Here is a 27,698-nt window from a genome sequence, read left to right as displayed (position 1 = left end):
AGCGAGATCTATTGTTGCTGACTGGCCTCGGAAGTGGGACAGGAGATGTGCACGCGCAGGCTTTTGGCGGATTGGAGCCTGTGAACGCGCTTACAGCCACGTGGCGTGCACATCTCCTGTCCCACTTCCGAGGCAAGCCAGCATAAAGTTTCACTTTCGATTGTTTTATTATTCTGATTAAAGTGCAGGTTGCACCTCTGTCACCATTAACCCCATGGTCTGCTCCACAGTCCCGTGATTCCCGCTCCCCATGGTTTATCCTCTTTAACAGAAGAACGTCTGGATACCTGCCCCCACAAACCAGCCCTCCCGCGGACGGAGCTCAGGCAAGAGCGCAGCTCACAGTCCAGTGATTCCCGCTCCCCATTGTTTATCCTCTTTAACAGAAGAACGTCTGGATACCTGCCCCCACAAACCAGCCCTCCCGCAGACGGAGCTCAGGCAAGAGCGCAGCTTCTGCCCCCCACCCCCATTCCTCGCCGCCTCACCTCTGGGGGCAGACTGGTCGGCGTGCTCTGCCGGTTGTTCTTGGTTCTCTGGCCCCGGCCCGCCTTCTTACCCTTGGGCTTCAGAGCGGCGCTGATCTCCAGGCCCGAGCAGAAGAGCTCGGCCATACGGACCTCCATGGCGCGGCTCCGACCCCCGGACTCCCCGCCCCCCACCCGGCAGCAGCGGCTCAGTACCGCAGGCATCTGCCCTCTGACACCCGGCCGGAGCCGGGCCAGCGACATACACAAGGGGGCGGGGCCACAGCAAGCACGCTGGAGCATTTAAATCACTGCTTCGACTGGCACTGATTTTACATCAGACTTGCACAAGATCTCTCCCAGGATTCCTGCCAGGTTCCGAGCGCACACAGGTGGGTGCCGTCGGTGGCTGAGCGCTCTGCCGTAAGAACGGGCTCGCGCACTGATAAGACGACGCCGCGCGGGCTTTCATCGCCATCTACCGGTCGTTGCAGGAATAAGGTAGTATACCGCGTCTCTCAACCAGGCGCTTCAATGAGTAACTAGTAAGGAACTCGACCCGAAGGTATTGGAGCGCTTTACATAGCACCGTATTTACATTACACATTCAGGCACGGGGAGATTAAGTGATTTGCCCAGAATCACAGGATGTGGACGCGACCTCGAGGCTCGAACCCTGGTTTCCTGCACCAGAGGTGGCAGCGCAGCCGACGGACCACATCCTCTCCCCAAAACCTTCAAGATCCGAAGCGGGTGCCAAGCCCAAGGGCCACTGACCCTTTTCCTATAGGTAGCTACAATGGTTTTCACTGTCCATATTTAAGCTGCGTTTACTGCTAGTTCATTTGTACCATTACAAGCTGCAATGCTGCTGTCCGTCATTGCGCGCACAGATGGCTTACCGTTACATACTTGAAATGTATGTCCGCAACAGACATGAAAATAATGAATAAGTATTGTATTGTATTGTAGTTGCATTTATATAGCTCCCACTACCTGCAGCGAGGCGTCGAAGTAGGTGCTTTTTTAATGTAAAAGGTATACACTTGAGATATTGTATTTTTCCCACGTTGCAATAGATAGTATACAACATACTCTACTGATCTACAAATGCCTCCACCACCTTCCCTAGAATGACATACGCTTTTGTTCACAAGCCATTTCAGACCTGCACGTTACCTTGGTACCTGTTCATTATCATGATCTGCCAATCTTCGTCAGTGCTCCATATCCCACTGCTTCAGCCTACCAGAACTTGGGCGACATGTCCTTCTTTGGTCTCCTACACCCAGTGAAGGACGTGGAAACATTTTATTTACTTTGGGACCCCACAAATTGGGTGCGACAGAAAGGAGGCAGAGTGACGAGGGTTGCGTCATAAGAAGAGCAAGCAAAGACAGTAAACCTATTTTTATATATATATATATATATATATATATATGTGTGTGTGTGTGTATGACTGAGGGGTTAAAAAGTGCCCTAACAGTGTTGCAAATGTCAAGAACAGGCCTTCTATGAGCCAGAAACTACGCCAGACGCCATAATGTAAGTGGAAATGTGGTATTGAGATATCCAGAGGGAAGTAAAAACAGATGACTCGGAAAACCTTCCAGCTGTCAGGCCCAGCAGAAAGATGAACATCAAGAATAACAAACAGGAACTGGGGATTAAGCCTGAGAAATGCACAGGGTCTAATAAGCGGCGCGTTCTGATGTGCACTTGCCCAGACAGCCGATGTTCACACGCGTACGGGTCGCGCGCATGGCACGCTTTCGCTTTCCCTCCCTCCCCTCATCGGGCCCCTCCTTCTTCGCTCAGAGCACCGCCGTACTACATTTTCTTCTTCTGCGGCTAAGGTTCTATCTCAAACATTTCATTTGGTCTTTGCAATAGAGCATTGGAAACATTTTGAAAAATTGTACGTGCAGCCATGTATTTGCTTGCAGAAAGAGGGAAGTGTCACTTATAGTCGTTGAATGTTACTCATAATTACACTGAAATTATAAAAATGTCACAAGTAGCAATCTGAAACTGTCGGAGCTATGTTGCATACACAAGTAGCAGGTGCAACGTTACCCCTCCAGTGCTTTCTTTAAAATGTAAACAAGTATTACGTGTGCATGTGTATGTACATGGTGGGGTAATGTACTGTAACTGCTCTCCTGTGAAGCTGTGCTATAACTCAGTATTCATTTAAAATCAATGTTTTGTTGGAAAACAGTGACCAGCACTTTCTGGGTTCTAAACAAGCATTTGCAATGCAATAGGTCTTGCATTTGCGAAAATTTGAGCTATTGGCATTGTAATGACAATGCCTTTTATTTATGTGTTCGTAAAAGCTGCAAGCGGTGCGTAAACACGCACTTATAGTCCCTGCTTACGAAAAGAAAGACTGGCAGTAAAAAAGGCATAGTTACTGCCAGTGTTGCTTTTCGCAAGCAATGCCTGCACAAATATGCTCAAAGTGCGTGTTTACGCACCCCTTGCAGATTCTTAACATATATAATTAAAAGGCATTGATATTTACAATGCCAATAGTACAAACTCTTGTAAATGCGAGACCTTTGCATTGCAAATGCTTGTTAATCCCAGGATCTGTGTCGATCGGGTGAGCCAGGGGCCCCTTCGAGGACCCTCCCTTCCTTGTTTGAGGCCTCCTTGGTGCCTTGGCTTGTATTTCTGCCGGTCAGTGATCCCTCCTACTATTTCTGCCCTCCTGAGGGCCAGGGGCCCGGAGTCGGGGCTGTGGGGTGCCTACAGAGGGAGGGTATATTTAGCCGCTGGTGCTGCCTCCAAGTGGCCCCTCTCGGCTCTCACCGAGCCACGTCCCCCTGTACATCCATGGCCTGTGGCCCCAGTGGCCAGCCCCCTCGCAGGTGTGGTTGTGGTCAATGCCCCAGCCTGCCCTCTGCAGCTCCAGCACTGGGGAGAGACCCCCCCCCCCCCACCTCCGGCCCCCAGCTCCACGTCACCGGTCCCCCTGATGTACCTTCCAGCTCTCACCCACCTGCACTGCTCGCTGCCTCAGTCGGTGGCTTGGTGGAAACAGTTTATCTAGATTCATTTCTGCTTGCGTCACGGAGCCCCCCCCCCCTTAGCCCCCCGGACAGACCTATAGGTACCCTCCCCCCGCCGGGCTTGAGCTCTGGGCCCCTGTCCCCTCCCCACCCCACCCCTGCAGCTGTTCTGGGGCCTTGATTGGCCTGTCTGAGCCTCCTGCTCCATTTTAAGTAACACTTGTGCTGCGGGTGTGTTCACTCACTCACTGCTGTCCTTCCCTCCGCAGAGTCCAAGGCGCTGGGCAGAGAGGCACCGCTTCAAGGCGCTGGGCAGAGAGACACCGCTTCAAGGCGCTGCGCTTCAGAGGCACAACTCCGAGGCCTGCGGCCGGGAGGGAGCTGTCCTGGGCACCATGACGAGCGAGGCGGTGCAGGACGAGGGCCAGTTCTACAGCAAGGCCCAGCAGTACTGGAAGGAGGTCCCGGCCACGGTGGACGGCATGCTGGGGGGCTACGGACACATCTCCAACATTGACATCGCCGGCTCGCGCAAGTTCCTGCAGAGGTTCCTGAAGGTGAGTGCACGCGAGCTGTGGCTCCACAGTTCTCCTCCTGGGCAGTCCTTTGTTCCCTCCTCTCAGTACTCTGACACCCCTGGAAGTGACCCCCAAGTTCCTGAAGGTGAATTCCCGCGAGCTGTGGCCCACAGCTCTCCTCCTGGCAGTCATTGGTTCCACCCCCTCAGAATTGGGACGCCCCTGGAAGTGCCCCCCCCCCCCCAAGTTACTGAAGGTGAGTATACACGACCTGTGGGTCCACAGCTCTTCTCCTGGCAACTCCTTAGTTCCACACCATCAGAGCTGTGAGTGTGACAACCCTGGAGGTGACCCCTGGAGGTTCCTGGAGGTGTGAGCACTCGAGCTGGGCAGTCCTTGGTTTCACCCCTTCAGAGCTTTGACACCCCTGGAAGTGACCCCCAAGTTCCTGCAGATAGTTCTGTGGGTCCACAGCTCTCCTCCTGGGCAGTCCTTGATTTCACTCCCTCAGAGCTGTGACACCCCTGGAAGTGACCCCCAAGTTCCTGCAGAGGTTCCTGTAGGTGAATGCACACGAGCTGTGGGCCCACAGCTCTCCTGGAGTCCTTGGTTCCACAACCCTCAAAGCTGTGACATCCTTGGAAGTAACCCCCAAGTTCCCGCAGAGGGTTTTGTGGGTCCACAGCTCTCCTCCTGGGCAGTCCTTGGTTTCACTCCTTCAGAGCTGGTTTCACTCATTCAGAGCTATGACACTCCTGGAAGTAACCCCCAAGTTCCTGCAGAGGGTTTTGTGGGTCCACAGCTCTCCTCCTGGGCAGTCCTTGGTTTCACCCCCTCAGAGCTGTGACACCCCTGGAAGTGACCCCCAAGTTCCTGCAGAGGTTCCTGTAGGTGAATGCACACGAGCTGTGGGCCCACAGCTCTCCTTCTGGTCAGTCCTTGGTTCCACCCCCTCTGTGTTCTTACACCCCTGAAAGTGACCCCCAGGTTCCTTCATAGGTTCCTGGAAGTGAGTGCACGAGAGCTGTGGGTCCACAGCTCTTCTCCTGGGCAGTCTTTGATTTCAGTCCCTCAGAGCTATGACAGCCCTGCAAGTGACCCCCAAGTTCCTGCAGATGGTTCAGTGGGTCCACAGCTTTCCTCCTGGGCAGTCCTTTGTTTCACCCCTTCAGAGCTCTGACTGCCCTGGAAGTGACCCCCAAGTTCCTGCAGATAGTTCTGTGGGTCCACAGCTCTCCTCATGGGCAGTCCTTTGTTTCACCCCTTCAGAGCTGTGACACCCCTGGAAGTGACTCCCAAGTTCCTGCAGATGGTTCAGTGGGTCCACAGCTCTCCTCCTGGGCAGTCCTTTGTTTCACCCCTTCAGAGCTGTGACACCCCTGGAAGTGACCCCCAAGTTCCTGCAGATAATTCTGTGGGTCCACAGCTCTCCTCATGGGCAGTCCTTTGTTTCACCCCTTCAGAGCTGTGACACCCCTGGAAGTGACCCCCAAGTTCCTGCAGATGGTTCAGTGGGTCCACAGCTCTCCTCCTGGGCAGTCCTTTGTTTCACCCCTTCAGAGTTGTGACACCCCTGGAAGTGACCCCCAAGTTCCTGCAGATAGGTCTGTGTTTCCACAGCTCTCCTCCTGGGCAGACCTTGGTATTAAATTCACAAAGCTTGAATTTAAGATAAGTTAGATTTATTCAGCATGGCACGGCAGACCTGCTTCCAGCTCCAGACTCCAACAGCAACTGAGTCTTACGCTGGAATCTTACAATCACAGTTCCACATTAGAACATAGAACAACACCTAAAGATAAACACAGCGCATGCCAGGAATACAGTGAATGTTACATACCTAACCAAATAAGAATACAACACATCCCCCTCCTTTGAAAGAAACAAACACAAAACAAACTAAAAAAACAAAACTAAAAAAACCAAAAATACAAATAACAAGAACCAAACAAAGCACAATCCCCTTATAAGCAATTAAACAAAATCATCCAATTTTTTTGGAAAATATTTTACACGACTTGACGTTCTGACATTTAATCCAACAGGAACTTTTCCTCCCACACTGTTAGAATCACAGGAATCCCCAACAATGTGCTCACTGTCACGAACACCATTTCCTGACACCGGATTGGAAACCAACTTGTTTATACTGGGAGGACACTTGGCCACTCTTCTGACATTCCAAACCTTCCCGTCTTGAGTAGCTACAGAATTTCTAAAGACTCTTTTAATTTGTATAGCTTTCCCAAATCTACTAGAACCCTTACAAAGAATACCAGGTTTTTTGATCCTAACCCAATCACCCACTGCAAAAGAAGGAGATTGAGTTTTCCATTTTTTATCAAACCACGCACAAGTCTTGCCTTGCTTACTCTTAACCTTCAAAGAAATGTCATCCACACAAACATCATTAGAGACTACTTTCGTGCACTTTTCTCTAAACCACCACGGACAAATCTTTGATGCTGGCTCCCTTCCCTTCAACAATTTAAACGGACTGACTTCTGTGGTGGTATGAGGGGTAATTCTGTACAACCAAAGTTTCTCTCTAACCCTGTTTAACCAATCATTTCCAAACTTAACTGAATCAACCACAAACTCCTCCAACACTCTATTAAACCTCTCAACTTGACCATTTTCATGCGGTCCATACAGGGAAGTGAAAACATGTTTTATACCACATTCACCAACAAAATCCTTCATCTCAGCCGACTTAAACTGCACTCCATTGTCTGTGACCAAATACGAAGGACAACCTTCACGTGCAAACGTCTCTTTTAAAAAATTAACAACAATATCCGTTGTAATCCTATTTACAAACTTTACCTCCGGCCATTTTGAGTGGTAATCCACCAACACCAAAGCAAACCTGCATTTTCTGGAAGCATATTGAATGGCCCTGAAATATCAAAAGCTAACCTTTGCCAAGGTACTTTTGGCCATTCCACCATTCTCAAAGGTGGAACTCTAACGCACAACATTTTTTCACTAGAGACACAAAGCTCACACTCTCTTACTACTCCATCAATAAATCTGTCAATTCCAGGCCACCAAAAAAAATTCCTTACTAAACGTTTCATAGATGAAATACCAAGATGTGTTTTATGTGCAACTCTTAAAATAACATCCCACATCCCTTTTGGAGGGATACATTTAGAATTCTTGAAAATAAAATCTCCTTCCACCTCCAGATCATCTGCAACCTTGCAATACGACAATAATTCTGATCTTATTTGCCTTTTATTAGGCCAACCCTCCATCACAAACCTCCTGACCTCCAACAAATCCTCATCTTTACACATACATTCTTTCCATAATTCCTCACTGATATCATTAAACTGCACTGGAATTACATCACTAATCTGAAGCACAAAATCGACCTCTCTCACAAAATTTACACCACTACTACCACAAGGAAGTCTTGACAAAAAGTCAGCCGTAACATTTTTTTTTCCTGGTACATACTCTGTCTTGAAATTGTACTCCTGTAGCCTTGAGGACAACCTAGCAATCCTAGCAGTAGAATTCCACCCTCCACCAGAAGAAAGGATGTTTACTAAAGGCTTATGGTCCGTCCTTAACGTAAACTTGCTACCCCACACATACAATTTGAAATGTTCAATACCCCACACACACGCAAGTAATTCTCTTTCAATTACAGCGTACTTCCTCTCAGTCTCATTAAGTGTTCTAGAGGCAAAAGCCACGTTCCACTCTTCCCTTCCATGCCTTTGCGATAACACACCCCCAATACCATACAAACTTGCATCTACCGTTATGATGCATTCTTCCTTAACACAAAAAGGCTTTAAAGTTGGTGCTTTCACAATATCTTGCTTGATGTTTTCAAATGCCACTTGTTGTGTACCACTCCATTTAAAATCAATATTCTTCCTGAGTAACTCTCTCAACGGCTCCATTTTGTTTGCAAAATTCACCACAAACTTACTATAATACTCGCACATGCCAGCAAAACTCAATAATTGTTCCTTGTTTGTAGGAGCCGGAGCATTGATAATAGCATCCACATTTGACTTCTTAGGAACTACACCATTCCCAGATAATGTGTGCCCCAAATACTCCACAGACTGCATATACAATTTGCATTTACTCTCTTTTAAAGTGAGACCGTTCACCTCCAACCTTCTGCAAACTTCCTTAAGGTGTGAATCATGTTCTTCATTATTCTTAGAAAAAACTAAAATATCGTCTTGAAAACACTTTACAAAACGGTCAACATCTCTAAAAATTCTAAACATTACCCTTTGGAACACCGAAGCCGCTGAGGCTAATCCAAAAGGCATTCTGGTGTAACGGAAAAGCCCTTGTGGGGTAATAAATGCTGTAAGGTTCTTTGACTCTTCAGCAAGACAAATCTGATGGTATGCAGAACGCAGATCCAAAGTTGAAAATACATTAGCTCCTTCCAACATAGATACCATCTCGTTTATATTTGGGAGAGGATGGCAATCAATCACTATGTTGGAATTAAGTGATCTGAGATCAACGCATACCCTCAAATTTTTATCAGTCTTGCGTACTAAAACAATGGGTGAAACCCACTCTGAAGATTCAATCTCTTCAATAATACCCTCATCTGTAAGTTGTTTTAACATCTCTCTAAGTTCTTCTCTTACATTAATGGGTACTCCTCTTAGTTTTTGTACAACTGGGCGAGCATTTGACTTAAGAATGATCTTGTGTTCAAAATCTTTAAGTTTCCCTAAACTTTCACAAAATACTTTCTTAAATTTGTTTACCAAATTCCTTACTCTGACATTTTGATCAACCACAGCAATATTTCCAACTTCCCACTTTTCCCCTAAAATGACAGGATCTTCTGCTCGTGGATTTAACATAATGCCCAACTTCCACTGATCGCGCCATCCTAAAACATTAACTCCTTTTTTCGCAATGTACAATTTAATATCTGCAAATCTGCCCTTGCACTGTAACGATACCTTGAAAAAACCTTCCAAATCAATCCTAGTGCCATCAAAACTTTCAGCAACCACATCATTAGCATGTAGAATTCTTCCAACACAAGCAACTTGCAATCTTTCTCTGAAATAATCTCTTGAGATTATGGTCCATGGCGAGCCAGAATCTGCCATAAGATGAAGTTCAACCCCCAAAACCTCTACTATACATTTTGGAGCCTCCAACCGTAACTCTTCCTCTCCTACCGACTGCTTATTAATGATAGAAACTACAAACCCTCTTTCACATTCGTCAGAAGACCCTTCTTTCCCTTCTCCATCCTGCACTATATCTGTACCACTAATGGTCGAGACAGAACCAGAAAAAGATGTTGAAGCATTATATCTCCTTATCTCCCTGCAGACAATACTAAAATGGCCCATTCTCCCACACTTCCTACATTGTCTATTTATGGCGGGACAACCTCCAAAAGACGCAAAATGTGACCTACTGCCACATCTGAAACACATATTATGTCCTCCCATATTCACATTGCTTCTGAACTGGCTCCCACCATTATATTTATTGTTTAAGCTTCTCTTTTGAGCAACTTCAACACTGTCTTTCTTCAACTGCGTATTGTTCCCAGAACTACTCTTCAAAGCACATACCTCTTCCACACATTCTCCCTTCTTAGTACTCTGCTTAATAGTTTGCATCCAGCTCTCTGATTGTTCCACTGCTTTCGCATTAGCTATTGCTTCAGACAGACTAGGGTCTCCCATGACCCACAAATTTTCTTGTACTTTTTTGTTTTTTACATGTACAATAATCTGATCTCTAATCATTTCGTCTGCCATAACCCCAAACTTACAGTGTACACATAAAGATCTTAACGACGTTAAAAAATCATCAAAGGATTCCTCCTCCTTTTGTGCCCTAGTATAGAACTTGAATCTGTTAAGAGCAATACTTGTCGTTGGTTTGAAACGTTTTTCTAGCCTCAGTAAAGCCTCATTGTAAACATTCAAATTTTCTTCCCCCACTTGTGCAGTCATTTGTGGAAGTGCTCTGAACACGTCTTGTCCTTCCGATCCCAAACAATGTAGAAGAATACTTTTTTTCCTCTCTGCACCCATACGTTCTCCGTCAATAGCTTTCATGTAGGTCAAGAACTCTTCTTTCCACCTTGACCATGGTAGTGGTGGATCTCCTTTACTTTGCAAAAACTTGGCTGGAGGATCAAACTGCATTTCTTTTACTGCACTAACTGAGTGTCAAATGACCAAACACCAAAATAATTTACACAAAAAAAACGATTGAGACCCAAGACCAAACTACTTTAGACCAGGTTAATAGTTCAAAACACAAACTAAGTATGTAATTTAAGGTTCATTCCAAATCAAACATCTCGTATGCTTCCTTAAACCAGAAAGGAAGAATGACTCTCAACTACAACATGTGTAGTCCTGACCCGTGCTTAAAAGGTGCTAAATAGAATGAAATCCCACCTTGACATCTTCCTTTATGTTCAAAACTTCCTTCCACACAAGGCACCCAACGATTACCGAACACTTTATTGGCTTCCTTGCCAAAACAAAATGTTTCCTTGCTCGCGTTACACTCCTCGTTGCGCAGGCGCTCTTCTTCTTTCCTTGATCGTGACGTTACTAGGCAACCACTCCATACACCATTAGACGTCACAACGTGAACGCCTGACGTGCGCTCTCACCGGTTCCCTTGTCAGCGCGTTGCCAGGAAACGCCCACTGACGTGCAGACTCTCTCGTTCCTTTTCCGCCTGTCGCAGTCGTTACCAGGGAACGCCGAACACGTACTTATGACGCGCTCCTGTACGTCCTCGTCACGCTCGCTCTCCTCAGTGCCTGGATACACCGAACGCTCCTTGAGCGGTAAAGTACGTTACCACTTATGTTTCCTTTTGAAATCGTCGACAAATATCTTCAGTGAATTCTCCTCTTCACACTTTTCCTCTTGCCACAACGAATCTTCTTTCTTCCTTTTCCTTGCTCCTCTATACCACGACGTCCTTCTCTTTAATTTTGCTTTTCCTTTTTTTTTCCGTTTTTTTTTTTGTTGGTTTTATTTTCCTCGTGGATTCTTCTGCTCTCCGTACCCGTGCCTTCCTGACAGGAGAGACTTAAACTCGTCGCCAATATTAAATTCACAAAGCTTGAATTTAAGATAAGTTAGATTTATTCAGCATGGCACGGCAGACCTGCTTCCAGCTCCAGACTCCAACAGCAACTGAGTCTTACGCTGGAATCTTACAATCACAGTTCCACATTAGAACATAGAACAACACCTAAAGATAAACACAGCGCATGCCAGGAATACAGTGAATGTTACATACCTAACCAAATAAGAATACAACACTTGGTTTCACCCCTTCAGAGCTTTGACACCCCTGGAAGTGACCCCCAAGTTCCTGCAGAAGTTCTTGGAGGTGAGTGCACACGAGCTGTGGGCCCACAGCCCTCCTGGAGTCCTTGGTTCCACAACCCTCAGAGCTGTGACATCCCTGGAAGTGCCCCCCTTTACTGTAGAAGTTAAAGCCTTTATTCTGCGCTGACCGGTAGGGCGCTCCACAGAGGTCTGTATGGAGACAGCTTAGATACAAAGGCAGTCTGGGGGTTTCCTCCGCAGGGTCCCACTGCGTGTCTCTTCAATTTAGGGTGGTGTCTCTGTGCGCCTGGTTAGTTACTTGGTGCATGTATGACTGTTCTGCTCATCTGATTAAATAAAAATCTATTTTATTAATCTTAAAGATAAAAAAGAACAATTAAGAGCAGACGTCGTGTACAAGAGACATTCCAGTGTCAGGCCTCATGACAATGAAGCCGCGCTCCCTCCCCCGGCAACCTTCTCTTCCACATTTGACCTCCCGCCCCCCCCAGTACCAGACTCATCCTTCTATGGGACGTTAGGTGCGGTGGATTTTACAATCCGCATCTGTCATTCGAGTCATTACTGCAAGAGCCTGACCGGGCCCCCCCACTTCTCGGCTTCATGTAGGGTCCTCCCACCATACACCAGGGGTCGTTAAACCTTTTAAAGCTGCTCGCCCCCCCGGTGCAAAAAGAAACAAGCATTGGCATAGCCAATAGGTCTCGCCTTTGGGACCATATAACTGTTTAGCCATGCAACAGTTGTTGTTGTTGCACCAAGGATATTGTGCTGCATAACTAAATACTTATAAGGTCCCAAAAGAGAAACCTATTGGCTATGCCACTGCTTGTCTTCACTCCTCCGGTTGTTTAGAGTGCTGGGGTTTCAGAGCCTACTGGATCTAAAACAAGCACATGCAGCCTTGCACGTGTGCCAGATGAGGGGACGCGCAGCTGGAGGATGGGAGCTACGCGGTTTGTTTTGAAAAGTCACGGTGCACCGACAAACGTGTGTTTTTGGGAGTCGAGATAACCTAGCCTGCCCAGCATCTTTGTTGGCAAATAGGCTAGTTCAAAGATACAGCAGTAGCAGCCACTTTGGTGGCAGAGGCGGGGTGTGCTTACTGTACCAGCAATCGTAAAGCAGGGTTGCCATTGTGCCCACTGATTCCTTCCCAGAAAAGCTCCAGGTTCTCTTTTGTTTCCTGTTCAGAGAGTAATTGTTGCACTCAGACTCCTTGCCCTGCCACATAGTATTCCCAAATCCACCAAGTTCATTGTTGGGAAATCCGAAATGGTTGCTGTTTTTTGGCCACTAGAACGGTCGGAACAAAAAATAATTTAAATACATTTGGGCACCATTGCGTGGCGTCGGGGTGAAGCCGAAAGTAAACGTATCTGGTATCTTGTAAACTATTTATTATTACTTTTTTTGTTGTTACTGTCTTCCTCCTGAAAGAAACCTCACTACTACAGGGCAAGTATATGGTGAAAGCAGTTCTCACGCTATCTTCCTCCAGGGTGTTCCAGGATGCCGTCATGAAAAACCCTGTGACGATAAAAGGTGCCCAGATGGGGGTTACACCACAGCAGGAAGCGTAGCAGGGGCACGCGTCCTCCCCTCGCGGGAGGCAGGCTGCTGCTGCGACTGATTTAACCAAGTGACCACTGGAACTTTGTGTCCGAGATTAAAGCATGCATTTACAAACCACCTCGGTAAATGAAAGCTTATGCTAATATTCGTGAAACAAAATTTCCCAGCCATACATGCGATATGTAGTTTTGTATTATTTTTTGCTGAGGTGTTTAATTTACAGATATGCAAAATGATAAGTGTTTACCTAGAATGAATTCTGCAAGGTTTTCCGAAAGTGAACAGTTGCCTGGATGCTATTATGCTGAGGTTTCACAAAATTGAGCAGTTGTATAGGAACTGTTCCTATGAGTTCAAGCAGTTCGCTGTCACCCAGATTGTAAGTATCCGGCATTTCCGGGAAGTGACTACACCTTTAGAAACAATTGGGTGAAACTTCTCAGAAATGCATGGTCACTAGTAAAGTGGGAAGCTTTCCCAGACAAGCACAGCACAAAAGTGAATGCGGCGAGACAGGCAAATGTAAACAAGCGCTGCCACGCTAATTAGAAACAGATGGCCCCTGCGCGCCGCTGCTCGCTCCCGCAAGGTGAATGCCGCCACACGCACAAGTGTTTGAAAAGTGCAGATTGATTCCAAAATGTCATCGCCTAGCGCAGCACGCATGCGCTAGGCTCAACCTAAAAATGCCATGGGGCCCCCCAGAATTTTTCACAATTATTCTATTAAACTGGCAGTGTTGAAATGTGTAAACATTGCAGATGAGTTCTGTCAAATACATGATCGCCAAACACACTGTTCTGGTCCTCCAGGGCTTACTGACGTGTACGTTTATCCACAGTGTGATTATCAGTAATGGGGGGGGGGAGGGAGGGGGGGAGGAATATTTGGAGCCCCTCCCCTTTCACATCTACTCCCAGCCAGAGTATAAATGACACAAGGTGTTAGTGATGCCTGTTAAAAAGTGGCTCACGGTCGCTCTTTTTTTCACTTAAAAAGTAGCCCCATTCTCAGCTTGATGCTTCGCTTGGCAGGAATCGGGGCCCCGCCCCACCCTAAATTCAGCTTACACCCCAGTCCCCCAGTTTTAAGACCTCTGCCATACACAGCCATCCCACCCCAGTCCATCATTGTATCACGCTGTGCTAGGGACCCCCAGAGTCTTACCATGGCCCACCTGCCACCATCACCGCTGAATTACAGAAGATCTGTGACCCGCCAGCGCCGGCAGAGGGCACTTCCTGAACTTTTCACCCGTTGCGCTCTCCATCCGACGGTTGATGCCCCACGAACGCTTGCGCATCTCTACAGGGTATGAAGGAGCGCACCCCCCATGCCACCCTCCCACCCAGAGACATCCACCATTGTCAGTTTCCCCCTTTCCAAAGTGGGGTTCATTTATTTATTATTCATATTTGTTAAGCGCAGTGAATCGCCTTCAAAGGGGTCTCTCAGCACTGTAGCACCCCCACACCGGTCACAATAAACTTAGCAGAGATACAAATTTAGAAGAGCCAGGTTATCAAGGATTTAATTTTTTTAAAGAACTAGGTCAGAACACGCGAGCATATGCAGGAGAACTGGTTCCAATGCTGGGGGCAGAAAGGAAAAGGAACGGCCCCAATGCCTGGCTGGGCGTATATGACGGGGGTGCAATACGAGTTGCTCACTGGGCCTAAGGTTGTGTGTAGGATCATAGGGTTGCAATTCATTTTGGCAGTAACCTGGGTTCGTATGCAGTACACCCTCTGCAGTATTTGTAGTTGGAACAACCTAAACCCTGCCCTAAGAGCCGCCTTCTGGGGACGCGTCCGCTTGTCCTGCATCATCCACTCCTCCAAGATCTGGCCCCTACTTCTCCCATCAAGGGCGTAAACCCTGCCCTAAGAGCCGCCTTCTGGAGACGGGTCCGCTCGTCCTGCATCATTCAGTCCTCCAAGAGCTGGTTCTCCCATCAAGGGCCTAATCCCTGCCCTAAGAGCCGCCTTCTGGGGACGCGTCCGCTCGTCCTGCATCATCCACTCCTCCAAGATCTGGCCCCTACTTCTCCCATCAAGTGCGTAAACCCTGCCCTAAGAGCCGCCTTCTGGGGACGCGTCCGCTCATCCTGCATCATCCACTCCTCCAAGATCTGGTCCCCACTTCTCCCATCAAGGGCCTTGTCTGTGGTCACGGAGCCTACAGTGTACTTGTGAAGCTGCCTGCCTGCGAAGCGAGGCTGCCACAGCCTACTCCAGCGGGGCTCGTCCTGGACCTCACAAGTGGGATTCTGTATTCCAATAACACATGCTTGACTTGAAGATGCTTAAACCTCCGGGTCTCCGACCGGTTGAGCAGGAGTCCGTCAAAGGCTGAACGATGGCCCCAGGTAGGCCTAAGGGTTCAGACCTTCCAGTTTATCTAAGTACGGCAGAAGTCTGGGGTCCCCAGTGTAAGCCCACTCCTCCGTCCAGCAGCTCACTGCAGCAACTGCCAATGCCTGACTACTGTCGAGGTGTGAGCTGCCCGGGTATGTGAGCCCTCCCACCATAGAGTGCCTCTGGGCACCCCTTGGCTCCCGAGCTCTCCTCTCTGCCTGATCTCAGGTTCCCCTACAGCCTTCAAGCAAGTGGCTCATGATGGGCCACAGGGCAGTTGCAAATTCCTTTTGTTCAACTCCTCCCTCTACACCTACATGCCCACATCTGCGCACAGACCCACCACTTCCACCAGATATATATATACCCGGGCATCTATTTACCCAAGATGTTCCTTCACCCTTTGCGCCATCACACTGGCCCTCCTGTAGTACCTCCAAGGCTGCCCCGCCCTATGGTCAGTGTTACGTGGACTTGGAAACAAGTACTGGTGTCTGTACAGTGGCTGACAGTACATTGAGCTGCTCTTCCTCACAGCTACTAGTAATAGGGAGACCAGAAGAAGGCCAGGCAGGAAGGCATCTCCTGGCAGCGGTGGCACTCCCAGCAGGGTCCGTATCCACCCGCCCTGTGGTGGAAGAGGGCTCGAATGGCAGAGTGTGGCGAGGGATTATCAAACCACCCTCTGAACCATCATAGAAATCAGAATCTTCCGACGCTCTAATGCATGCAATGTATTTTGCCTGTTCTTTAGATACTTTTACCAAATCCCTTTTGCTCCACCAACCCTTTCCATTTAAAAATGTTGAACCTTTAGACACCTTCTCAACACACACTGGAATAGGCCATCTGGATTCACCCTTCTTCACCCTCGTTGGAATCCTCACTAAAACCCAATCACCTGCTGACAGTTCACCTGGGCGAGCTTTATGCTTCAAATCAAACAACTGCCTGGTGTGCAACTGCCTCGTGGCAACACGATCAGCAACATCCGCCAACAAGTTACCAGTTCTCTCTTTGTTAGGTCGCCTCACCCAATCAGGACAGAAAGAGCATCTGGGCAACAACCTCTTTCTCATAAAAGGAGAAGGAGACACTCTCGTGGTGCTTTGAGGAGTAAGAAGATATGACCAGACTTGTTTTAATAAACTCCATAGCATCATATCCCATTGCTACAGCAGTCTGGATGCGCTCCTTAAGGAAGCAATTAATTCGCTCCACTAAACCGTTAACAGAAGGAGAATAAGATGCAGTGGTAGTGTGTTTGATGTGGTGTTCTTCCGAAAATGCACACATTCTTTTTGAGACAAAATGAGTTCCATTGTCGGAAACCAACACCTATGGAGCACCGTCAGTGAGGGAAAATACTGCTAAGAAAGCCAATAACGGACTCCGTGTCGGGGTGTGACTTAAATTCAAAGAACACCCATTCACGGAAGTAATCCACTAACACCGTTGCATGGCGATGCCCCGCAGGCAGTAGATCGAATGGCCCTGCACAATCCAAAGCTCCTTTGCTCCACTCCTCCTCAGGCAAAGACAAAGGAATAAGAGGGGGTTCATGCTTCCTCCAATGCTCATCAGAACCTAAACAAGCAGAACACCCTCCAATAAACATTTCAACCTGAGCTTCCAATGATGGCCACCAATACCATTGCTCCAAAGCTTTGCACGTACTTGTTACTCCCAAATGCCCTCCATGTGCCTCACAGGGATGAAGGCGGCACACAACGATCACCCCTCACTACAACTCCTTCAACCGTTGCCAGCGCATCTGAAACTTGAATGAAAGGATGCATGGAAGCCTCAACGCACCTCTCCCTGGGCCATCCCTTCGCCATAAAACTTGGCACCTTCTGCAAAATGGGATCCCTAGAATCTGCGTGTAACCCTTTTTTTCGTGTGAAATGGGACCAGCACTAGAAACAACTTCATTCACTAATTCAATGACCCATTCATCTCTCCTTGAGTTCTCACCAGAATCTTCCTGAATAGGAAGCCTTGATAAACCGTCCGCTCTAGTGCTCTTAACCCCTGGAATGTACTTCAAAACGAAATTGTATTGCTGTAACTTAGATAACAGCCTAACTAAACGTGATCACGCTTAGCCAGTGTCCTTACGATTCAACAGATTGAGCAATGGCTTGTGATCAGTGAATATGGTGAACTGTGTGCCCCACAAACGCATTTTGAATCTTTCCGCCGCCCAAGAACATGCTAACGCTTCGCGTTCAATGGCGCTGTACTGAGCTTCAGCTAAAGAGCGAGCACGTGACGCAAGTGCAGCCATGCGCTCCTGACCATGAATGGCGTCGGCCAGCACAGCACCCAACCTGCCTTGCATCAGCTGCTGCCACGCCCTCTTTATCATCTTGAAATGCAGCAGGGGCCGAAGTAATTACCTTTTTGACGGAATCCAATGCAGATTGAATGCCGTCATTCCATATATACTTTACCTCTTTCTTAAGAAGATCCCTCAGGGGTTGTACTCCATAGGGGTAACCATCCAAAAATCGGGACTAGTGCTCGCTAAGACCAAGAAGTGATCTGAGCGAATCTTTAACTCCCGGAACTTGAGCATCCTGAATAGCTTTGATGAAAAACCGCTTGGAAGGAATTCCTTCGGGGCCAAAAGAATGACTTAAGTTGTCAAACTTTTGAGCATTACATTTACATTTATCAGACCGTAATGTGATGCCATAATCACTAAATCTGTGTATAACTTCATCCAGAATTAAATCCTGCTCAGCCAGTGTCTTTGCTAAGATCAGAAAATCATCCTGAATGCCCCCCCCATGACGTCCTCCAGAATGGTGTCCATTAATCATCGGAAGACACTGGCTGCAGAAGCAAGCCCAAAAGGTAATCTAGCAAATTTGTATGCTCCAAAGGGAGTCACAAACGTGGTAAGCAACTGGGAACCAGCGTGCAAAGGAACTTGGTGATACGCCGACTTCAAATCAAGAAGAGAAAAGTGAGACGCAGCACTGATATTGCCTAGCAATCCATGTATTTTAGGTTAAGTGTTGACTCTCAACCACAATACAGTTGTTTAAACTGCTCAAGTCGGGACAGAGCCTGATGCTTTCATCCTGTTTGCGCGCGATCACGATGGGACGAAGCCGTTCAGATGCTTCGGGTTTCTCAATTCTGCCCTCCGGAACCGTCTGATCAAGCAGGGATTTACGTTCATCTCTAATGTTCAGAGTGTCAGGACGGGCCTTGTGGGACACATGTATGGAGTTTCTTTTTTTAAACCATGGAATGAACGTAATTTTTCGCACCACCAACAGAATTTCTGAAAACCTCTGGGAACGTTTTAGTCCACAACACCATACCATCTTAGACCGAACACAAGCAGAGGTACATCAGAATCCGCTCGGCTACTAACATCATACCAAGCTTTGCTAAATCCTTCCAACCCACAATAGACCTGCCCTTTCTTGCGACATACGTTTTCGTCACAGTAGATCTTCCTAAGTAGGTTATTCAATCACTTAAAAATCCCAACATGTCAATCACTTGATATCCATATGCTTTAGGTCGAATGTCAGGAGCTTGTAACTGTACACAGTCTTTCCAGTTCGAATAGAACAAAGTATCCGCTATCATAGGTGATGGCAGCCCCGGAATCACACTTCGTGTCCAAAGCGAGTCACTTGGCAGATGGGATTCTTAACTTTGTCTTCGGATACCTGGGACACATCCAGATTCAGACCTAGGTTGGATAATTCCAAAGTCTCAATATCCAAAGCAACTTCAATACTATTCACACTGGAGTGGTTTTTTCCCATTCTGCAAACGCAATGGAATCGCCCTTCTTTCTTGCATTTAACACAGTTTCCCAATGGCCTGACATTGAGGGAAGTTTCCCAGGTGTGATTTCGACCCACATCTATAACACAACGCATTAGATTTCCCTACAGCTTTTTAAATGTATCCTTGAGTTTCACAACACTGATCTGCATGGGATCTTGTACAGCGAGCACTGCCTAGGAAGCAGAAGACACTGCCTCGTGGGCCATGACGCGGAGATGCCACAGAACGTTCAGTGCTCTTGGCCACCATTGATGCTTCCTGTACAGAAGGATCTCTGTCACATAAACGTTTCTCCTAAACAAACAGGTCACGTGAATAAATGTCTATGGAAGCACCAAAATTGCAATTAGTTGCCAAAGTTCTTGGGGCTGATAGATATTCGGCCATGGATTCGTCTACAGCGGTTTCCTCTCCAAAAGAATGCTCGGTTGTCACAGAACATGTTCGCAAGCGTGCTTCGGCCGCAAGAATTGCATCGCACTCGCTTTCCTGATCTGTTGGTGCGGGTATTCTGGGTAAGTTATCCAAAACTTGTTGCCCTTCTTTCCTTAAATGCCTGAACAGGACAGCTGCTTTTAATTTGGGAATGTATTAATTTGCTCCAACATCGACCAAATAATGTTCTCAGGATCTCGCCCAGATTGCCCCTTTTAACAGAACGGTTTCCTGGCGTTCTACAATTAAACTGAAATAAGCCAAAGCCTTTGAAGATGAACATTAACCATAAAGTAAAAACCCAAAATAAAGTGAAATAAACGTGCTGTAAATAACATTAAATGGATGTGTTCCAGTTAATAGTACCACTACACATTTTAAATGCAAACCTACATCTGCGGGCACACGCATGTTTGAGACAAAGCAAAGAACAGTAAATGGAATGCTGCTCTCGCGCCTGTTCCACCCAGAGACACGAGAGCGGGTGACCCAGGACAACACCGAGCCTGCTCCGCTGCGGCTGTAAGGAGAGTGGAGGGCTCCATGAATGCAGGGGTGCCCCCCAGCATGGCTGGAAACGTGCAGTGCTGATGTAGGGCGCCCTTCGTTTCCTTCAAATGTGTCGCCGCACTTATGCCTTGTGACCTTGTTCCCTGCACCTTCAGGCACAACAAAGACAGTGGCAGTACATAGCAAGGAGGAGGGAGCACAGGGACTGGCATTCCAGCACACAGATTGCCCCAGTGCATTGTGGTAATTGCAGTGCCTGGTAACACTCGCTTCAGTTAAGCCTTGAGTTTTCACCATTGTTGGTGCAGACAGTGCTGTGTATCTCAAGGCACGAGACTCTGCCTTTCATCAGCTTAGAGCAGAGGTCTTCAAACTTTTTGATGCCGGGACCCCCTTGCCAAAAATGTTTAGGCGTAAGATCCCCCTTCTGACAAAAATCTCTAGAACCCAGTACTCCTCATCATTGACAAGTATCAACAACCATAAACGCCCCCAATTCCTACAGCAAATAACTATTACAGTGCGGAAATAATATTAAACGGTATATAGCAAACCAAAGGTCAGTGAGCGTGGGGGTGTAGTCAAAGGTGAAGCTAAAAACAAAGGCCCTCATTTACGAGGAACTGGCCTAGGGCAGCACCGCAAGACTTCTTGCTGCCCTGCCCTACGCCAATGTGAAAGGACAGGGATGCATCGTATTTATAAAGTACGATGCGTTACTGTCCTTTTCCCTTATGTTGGTGCACAACTTGCTGCCTAGCACCAACATAGGCAGGATTGTTTGTGTACAGGAAGGGGCACCGTCCTTCACAAAAAGAATCCTGAGAGGCGTTTTCCTCTTTCTATGTGAGCTGAAGAATGTAGCACACATTGAAAGAGGTACAAACTAGGAGAAATGAAAACATTTCTCCTCCTTATGCCTCCGTCAGGGAGGCGTCTGTTTTTGGAGCTGCCCCAGGTTTACACGATTTTCTAAATATGGGGCAGCATCATAATCCATGGTTGTTGTGTGGGAACCCCACGCAAAGCCCATGGAATCCCTCCTTGACGCAGAGTAAGACAGCGCAGGGAACTGCGCTGCTATGTCTTAGATTTATGAGGCCATGTAAAGCCACGCAGGTGGCTTTGCACCACCTCGTAGGTATGCTTGAGACGCTTGCGCCACCATAGCCTCGAAAAAAGAGATGCTCTGGTAATGCAAGCCTCTCATTATTGAGCCCCAACATATTCTGCACGTTTTTAGGTCTTTCTCCATCTGATAACTACATATAAAATAATGGGCAGCATAAATGATTTTTTTTTTTTTGTAAAGTTGTTACTCAGTGGGAAATGCACTGTAGTACATTATGAAACATCTATTAGGTAATGCACTGCAGAGGTCTGTGTTCAACCAGAGAGCCACAGAATTAAATCTTGATTTGTGCAGTGGAGAATAGTGGCGTCTATTTTTAGTGCTACGAGCTCACAGACTGTGACCGAAAGCACTGTGACTATGTAATTCATTCTTTTAATACTTGCATTACACACAGTGTAAGATAGACTGCTACAAAATGCGCAAAATGTTTTACGATAAAATAGTGCTTACAAAATGTAGATTTTAGTAATACCAGTGCGTATGTAATGCACTTTCTTTTTTTACATAACTGCCGCATCAGCACCTCCTTAGGGGTACTAAGGGCTATGTAAATGCAGTTACAATTAAACGCACGCACATCACAGCCCTGTTGTTAACTCTTTGCACTGCCACTCATAAAACCCAAATCTTTGTCATCCCAAAGCTTGGAGCGATTGCATCAATTAAAGTCAGAACCGGCTCCCAAGCACCCTTTACACTTGCAGCTTGACTAATAGCTCACATCTGCAATTCATTCAGGCGAGCAGGCATCCTGGCATGACGGCTTTTCACACACAAGACACTGAATTGGGGAAACTTCATCTGATAACGATCTAAATTGGCCATCCTGAAACTACAGAGTTCCCACGAAAATGAGAACTAGTAACAGAGCATTTTTGGGCATTGCCCCGAAGATTAGGAACTCTCCTCCTCCGAAAGTCAGTCGAATCTCTTCCCCCTTACCAGGACTCCACGACCCCCCTGCACCCCCCCCCCAGATTGAAGGTCCTCTAGCTTAGAGGTTGGAAATTTGTAGGGCACACGCAGAGAAATTTGACTCAAAGTTTACCTTTACCATGTAGCGCTTGTTTTCACCCAACACCCAGTGCCTTTCCGCAGAAGCCAAGTGCCCTCTTGACTTGGTGGTGAGGTAACAGGGTGGCCTTCCACCTTCTCTGGTATTTATGTGGAGACCGGCAGCTGGGGGTTGTCACTGAGGACTGGCGGGGTCTGTAGATGCCGTTGTGGGGTCCGGTGGTGACGTTGGGTGGGCGCTAAGTCATTCCATTAGTGACTTGTAATTCCACGCAAGCCTGAAGGCATGTTTCTTTTTGTTTGGGGGGGGGGGGCGTTTGGATGCTCATAGACTGGTTGAAACTTGTGTGACCTCCAGGGTGTTGGAGGCCTCGCTTTAATGTAGAGTACATGTCCCACTACTAGTTAGTGCCCCTTCCTCTGCTCTTGCAGGGTCACTCTCCAAGTAACGGGGTCTTCTGTTGTATTTCGTCTGAGGACTCTCCAGAGTCGCCATTTTACCAGCCGAGACTGGTCTGACCATGGACTCTACTCTGGATCCTGCAGGACCAAGATGGGATAAATGCTGGATCTCTGGGCGAGCACTTTGTACCCTGCTTGGACTTTCAGGGGGTCCTTCACCATCCTGGGAACTCATTGCAGACCACGGACCTGATGTCATTGGGCCATTAATAGACACATGCAGATCATTCTGTAAATGCTTGTCTCTCCAGGGATTCCGTGACATCCCAGGAAATCATTGGCAGACCACAGAGGTGATGTCACCGGGCCATTAATAGACACGTGCAGATCATTCTGTAAATGCTTGTCGCTCCAGGGATTCCGTGACATCCCAGGAACTCATTGGCAGACCACAGAGGTGATGTCACCAGGCCATTAATAAACACGTGCAGATCATTCTGTAAATGCTTGTCGATCGTGGGACTGCGCCAACCCTGGAACTCGAGTCCTGACGGATTTGTAGCTTTTCTTTCGAGGCTGGGGACAAACCTGAGCTTGGGGTGCCGGCCTTGTTTCCTCAGGCTCTGGTGTGAGGAGGAACTGCCCTGCCATGAAAGAACATTCGCTGGATGTGAAACTCCCACAAGTTGATGAGGGGTCCCTCTCAAGCCCTGCGCCCCACATAGGATAAAGGGACCCTCTCAAGCCCTGCGTCCCACAAAGGAAAAAGGGTCCCTCTCAAGCCCTGCGCCCCACAAAGGATAAAGGGTCCCTCTCAAAACCTGCGTCCCACATAGTATAAAGGGACCCTCTCTAGTCCTGCGTCCCACATAGGATAAAGGGCGCCTCTTTAGTCCTGCATCCCACTTGGGATAAAGCGTCCCTCTCCAGCCCTGCGTGCCTCAAAGGATAAAGGGTCCCTCTCTAGTCCTGCGTCCCACATAGGATAAAGGGTCCCTCTCTAGTCCTGCGTCCCACATAGGATAAAGGGTCCCTCTCTAGCCCTGCATCCCACATCGGATAAAGGTGCCCTCTCTAGCACTGCATCCCACATAGGATGAAGGGCGCCTCTCTAGTCCTGCCTCTCACATATGATTAAGGTGTCCTCTCTAGTCCTGCATCCCACATAGGATAAAGGTGTCCTCTCTAGTCCTGCCTCTCACATATGATTAAGGTGTCCTCTCTAGTCCTGCATCCCACATAGGATAAAGGTGTCTTCTCTAGTCCTGCCTCCCACTTGGGATAAAGCGTCCCTCTCTAGCCCTGCGTGCCACAAAGGATAAAGGGTCCCTCCAAAACCCTGCGTCCCACATAGGATAAAGGGTCCCTCTCTAGCCCTGCATCCCACATCGGATAAAGGTGCCCTCTCTAGCACTGCATCCCACATAGGATGAAGGGCGCCTCTCTAGTCCTGCATCCCACTTGGGATAAAGCGTCCCTCTCTAGCCCTGCGTGCCACAAAGGATAAAGGGTCCCTCCAAAACCCTGCGTCCCACATAGGATAAAGGGACCCTCTCTAGCACTGCATCCCACATAGGATGAAGGGCGCCTCTCTAGTCCTGCCTCTCACATATGATTAAGGTGTCCTCTCTAGTCCTGCATCCCACATATGATAAAGGTGTCTTCTTTAGTCCTGCCTCCCACATAGGATAAAGGTGTCCTCTCTAGTCCTGCCTCCCACATATGATAAAGGTGTCTTCTCTAGTCCTGCCTCCCACATAGGATAAAGGTGTCCTCTCTAGTCCTGCCTCCCACATATGATAAAGGTGTCCTCTCTAGTCCTGCATCCCACATAGGAAGAAGGGTCTGCTCTTTCTGGGAAGGCTGCACTACTCCGTCCACCTAGTGAAATTCGAGGCTGTGGGGGCTGCTCACAAAACCTATCTTGCAGCAGCACATGGGATGGCCAATGAGGTGGTCTTCAAAGGCACAGGGTGATGGGATGTGGTGTAAGGACAGTGTATGTTTCAGGCACAGACAGCAACCCTGCTGGCAAGCAAAAAAACTGCAGATTCCAGAAACACACAACTTCCCACCACCTTCTGTGGTAACTGAATCCGCACCAGGCTCCTGCAAGGTTGCTTCGCACTGCTCCAGTGTGGAAAGGCAGGGTGGGTTTCTGAACAAGATGCCACCAGAACCACACAGGGAAAAACAGAATTCACTTCGCCCATCTAAAAAAAATCCCCTCCGCCTGCATGGGCGCCCCAACTTCCCTCCATTTAGAGAGTTTGTTCCTGAAGTGATACAATTTGCTCCCCTTCATCTGCCAGAGCAACGTGTAGCCTTAGGGGGGGTCCCCTGCGCTACAGTGTGCACCCCTTATGCAGCAAACTGGAAACACTGCTCAGCATTGTCCTTCCTGGGAGGCTGGACTCATGGAGGCTCCGAGCAGAGGACCCTGCTATGTTTATTAATGGTTAAAAGAAGCAGCTTGGCCCGTGCGCCCCTTTGCGTAGATTTAGCAGCCATACTCGCGTAACCATGAAGATGAGAGATCTATATATATATATATATATAATATATCCCCAGTTCTAGATGCATTCTTAGGAGTGCTCAGACCTATGTATCTGTCTCTTCCAGCTCTAGCGTGGGATGCTACAGTCACTCCTGTAAAGCTCGCGCGAGATCCTTGCAGACCTGCCATAGGAGGTAGTGTTCTTGGTCGCCATTACTTCACTTTGTAACATTTGTAAACTACGAGCCCCTCCTAGAGAATATCTTTGCTTGCAAACACCCATTCAAGAACTGAGCATCTGCAAAGATAATATTCCTCGGAAGCAACATATGTTTATGCCATGCCTGCGATAATAAAAGAGACCCAGCCACTAGTTATGTGGAATAAGTGTACCAATTAACACATTTATTACTACAGTACAAATGTTATTGCCACTGAAGCGCACACCTCGGTGAGAAAATGATTGCTGTCTCATGGATTCCATTCCAGATAATACTGATTGTCTCCCAGATTCAATTCCAGAAAATACTGATTAATGTCTCCCAGATTCCATTCCTGAAAATACTGATTGTTTGCCAGATTCCATTCCAGAAAATACGGATTAATGTCTCTTGGATTCAATTCCAGAAAATACTGATTAATGCCTCTCGGATTCCATTCCAGAAAATACTGATTGTCTCCCATATTCCATTGCTGAAAATACTGAATGATGTTTCCTGGATTCCATTCCAGATAATACTGATTGTCTCCCAGATTCAATTCCAGAAAATACTGATTAATGTCTCCCAGATTCCATTCCTGAAAATACTGATTGTCTCCCAGATTCCATTCCTGAAAATACTGATTGTCTCCCAGATTCCATTCCTGAAAATACTGATTGTCTCCCAGATTCTATTCCTGGAAATACTGATTGTCTGCCAGATTCAATTCCAGAAAATACTGATTAATGCCTCTCGGATTCCATTCCAGAAAATACTGATTGTCTCCCAGATTCCATTCCAGAAAATACTGAATAATGCCTCTCGGATTCCATTCCAGAAAATACTGAATATGCCTCCCGGATGCCATTCCAGAAAATACTGATTAATGCCTCCCGGATGCCATTCCAGAAAATACTGATTTAATGCCTCCCGGATGCCATTCCAGAAAATACTGATTAATGCCTCTTGGATTCCATTCCAGAAAATACTGATTAATGACTCTCTGATTCCATTCCAAAAAATACTGATAATATCTCCCGGATGCCATTCCAGAAAATACTGATTAATGCCTCCCGGATTCCATTCCAAAAAATACTGATTATGTCTCCCGGATGCCATTCCAGAAAATACTGATTGTCTCCCGGATTCCATTCCAGAAAATACTGATTAATGCCTTTTGGATTCCATTCCAAAAAATACTGATTAATGCCTCCTGGATTCCATTCCAGAAAATACTGATTAATGCCTCTCGGATTCCATTCCAGAAAATACTAATTAATGACTCTCGCATTCCATTCCAGAAAATACTGATTAATGCCTCTCGGATTCTATTCCAAAAAATACTGATTAATGTCTCCCAGATTACATTCCAGAAAATACTGATTAATGTCTCCCGGATTCCATACCAGAAAATACTAATTAATGACTCCCGGATTCCATTCCAGAAAATACTAATTAATGACTCTCGGATTCCATTGCAGAAAATACTGATTAATGCCTCCCGGATTCCATTCCAGAGAATACTGAATAATGCCTCTCGAATTCCATTCCAGAAAATACTGATTAATGACTCTCTGATTCCATTCCAGAAAATACTGATTAATGTCTCCCAGATTACATTCCAGAAAATACTGATTAATGCCTCCCGGATTACATTCCAGAAAATACTGATTAATGCCTCCTGGATTCCATTCCTGGAAATACTAATTAATGCCTTTCGGATTCCATTCCAGAATTATATTACAGAAGGAAAAAAAGAGTCCATATTTCACTGACGCCTAGTTATTTTGGTTTTTCTCGTTGCATGGATGGAATCGTTTGTAATCTACCTGCGGTTAAACTCCTTTCTTTATAACTACAGAACTCTGGAAACAGCTGTATAAACTATTCACGCAGCTCTGCAGAGAGAAATATTCGATTTTTTTCCGCTGATGGAGGACAAAAAAACTTAAGGACCCTTAACAGAGCAGGAGGAGCATACCCTAACTCCTGGCTCAGGTGGGGGAGGGGCCCAAAGTGACCACCCCTGAGGTCACAATGAAACAAAGTAGTGAGTCATCAACACCTAAAAGCAAAACGTCATTCAAATAGCACAGACTCAAATCAATAAATACTACATACATGGTATATGGTTGCAGACAACGGCGGACAAAGTGACCGCACTATCCTATTGTGTACCCTTAGTGTGACGGTCCGTAATTCGTATGGAGAAGGTGTGCGTTAACCACTTCCAGCACCTGCCGTTGTTTGGTGCTAACTTCTGAGCAGAGAAATGCTGAATCCAAATTGTTGGAGTGGCGCACCACCAAGGTATAAACAAAGTTGTTTTGACAATGAGTCGCAAAGTCTTATGGTGGGTGATCAAATAGTGTCTTTAATTGGAAAAGGTTTGATATTTTAGGGGAT

At 47.1% G+C, this 27,698-nt stretch overlaps 1 protein-coding gene across 1 annotated transcript in view; it reads left to right on the top strand.

Moving 5' to 3' along the window:
• NTMT1 (N-terminal Xaa-Pro-Lys N-methyltransferase 1) overlaps window positions 1-27,698 on the top strand; it is a 45,991-nt gene that overhangs the window by 3,822 nt on the left and 14,471 nt on the right. The window contains exon 2 of the mRNA XM_085614004.1: window positions 3,754-4,041. Coding sequence (XP_085470130.1) covers window positions 3,880-4,041 — 162 coding nt within the window. The 5' untranslated portion in view covers window positions 3,754-3,879. The remainder of the gene's footprint in view (window positions 1-3,753; window positions 4,042-27,698) is intronic.

This window comes from Triturus cristatus, chromosome 1_2 (assembly GCF_964204655.1).
Source record: "Triturus cristatus chromosome 1_2, aTriCri1.1, whole genome shotgun sequence".
Taxonomy (NCBI): domain Eukaryota; kingdom Metazoa; phylum Chordata; class Amphibia; order Caudata; family Salamandridae; genus Triturus; species Triturus cristatus.
Note: the sequence above shows the minus strand (reverse complement) of the source record. Positions and strands in the feature narration are given on the sequence as shown.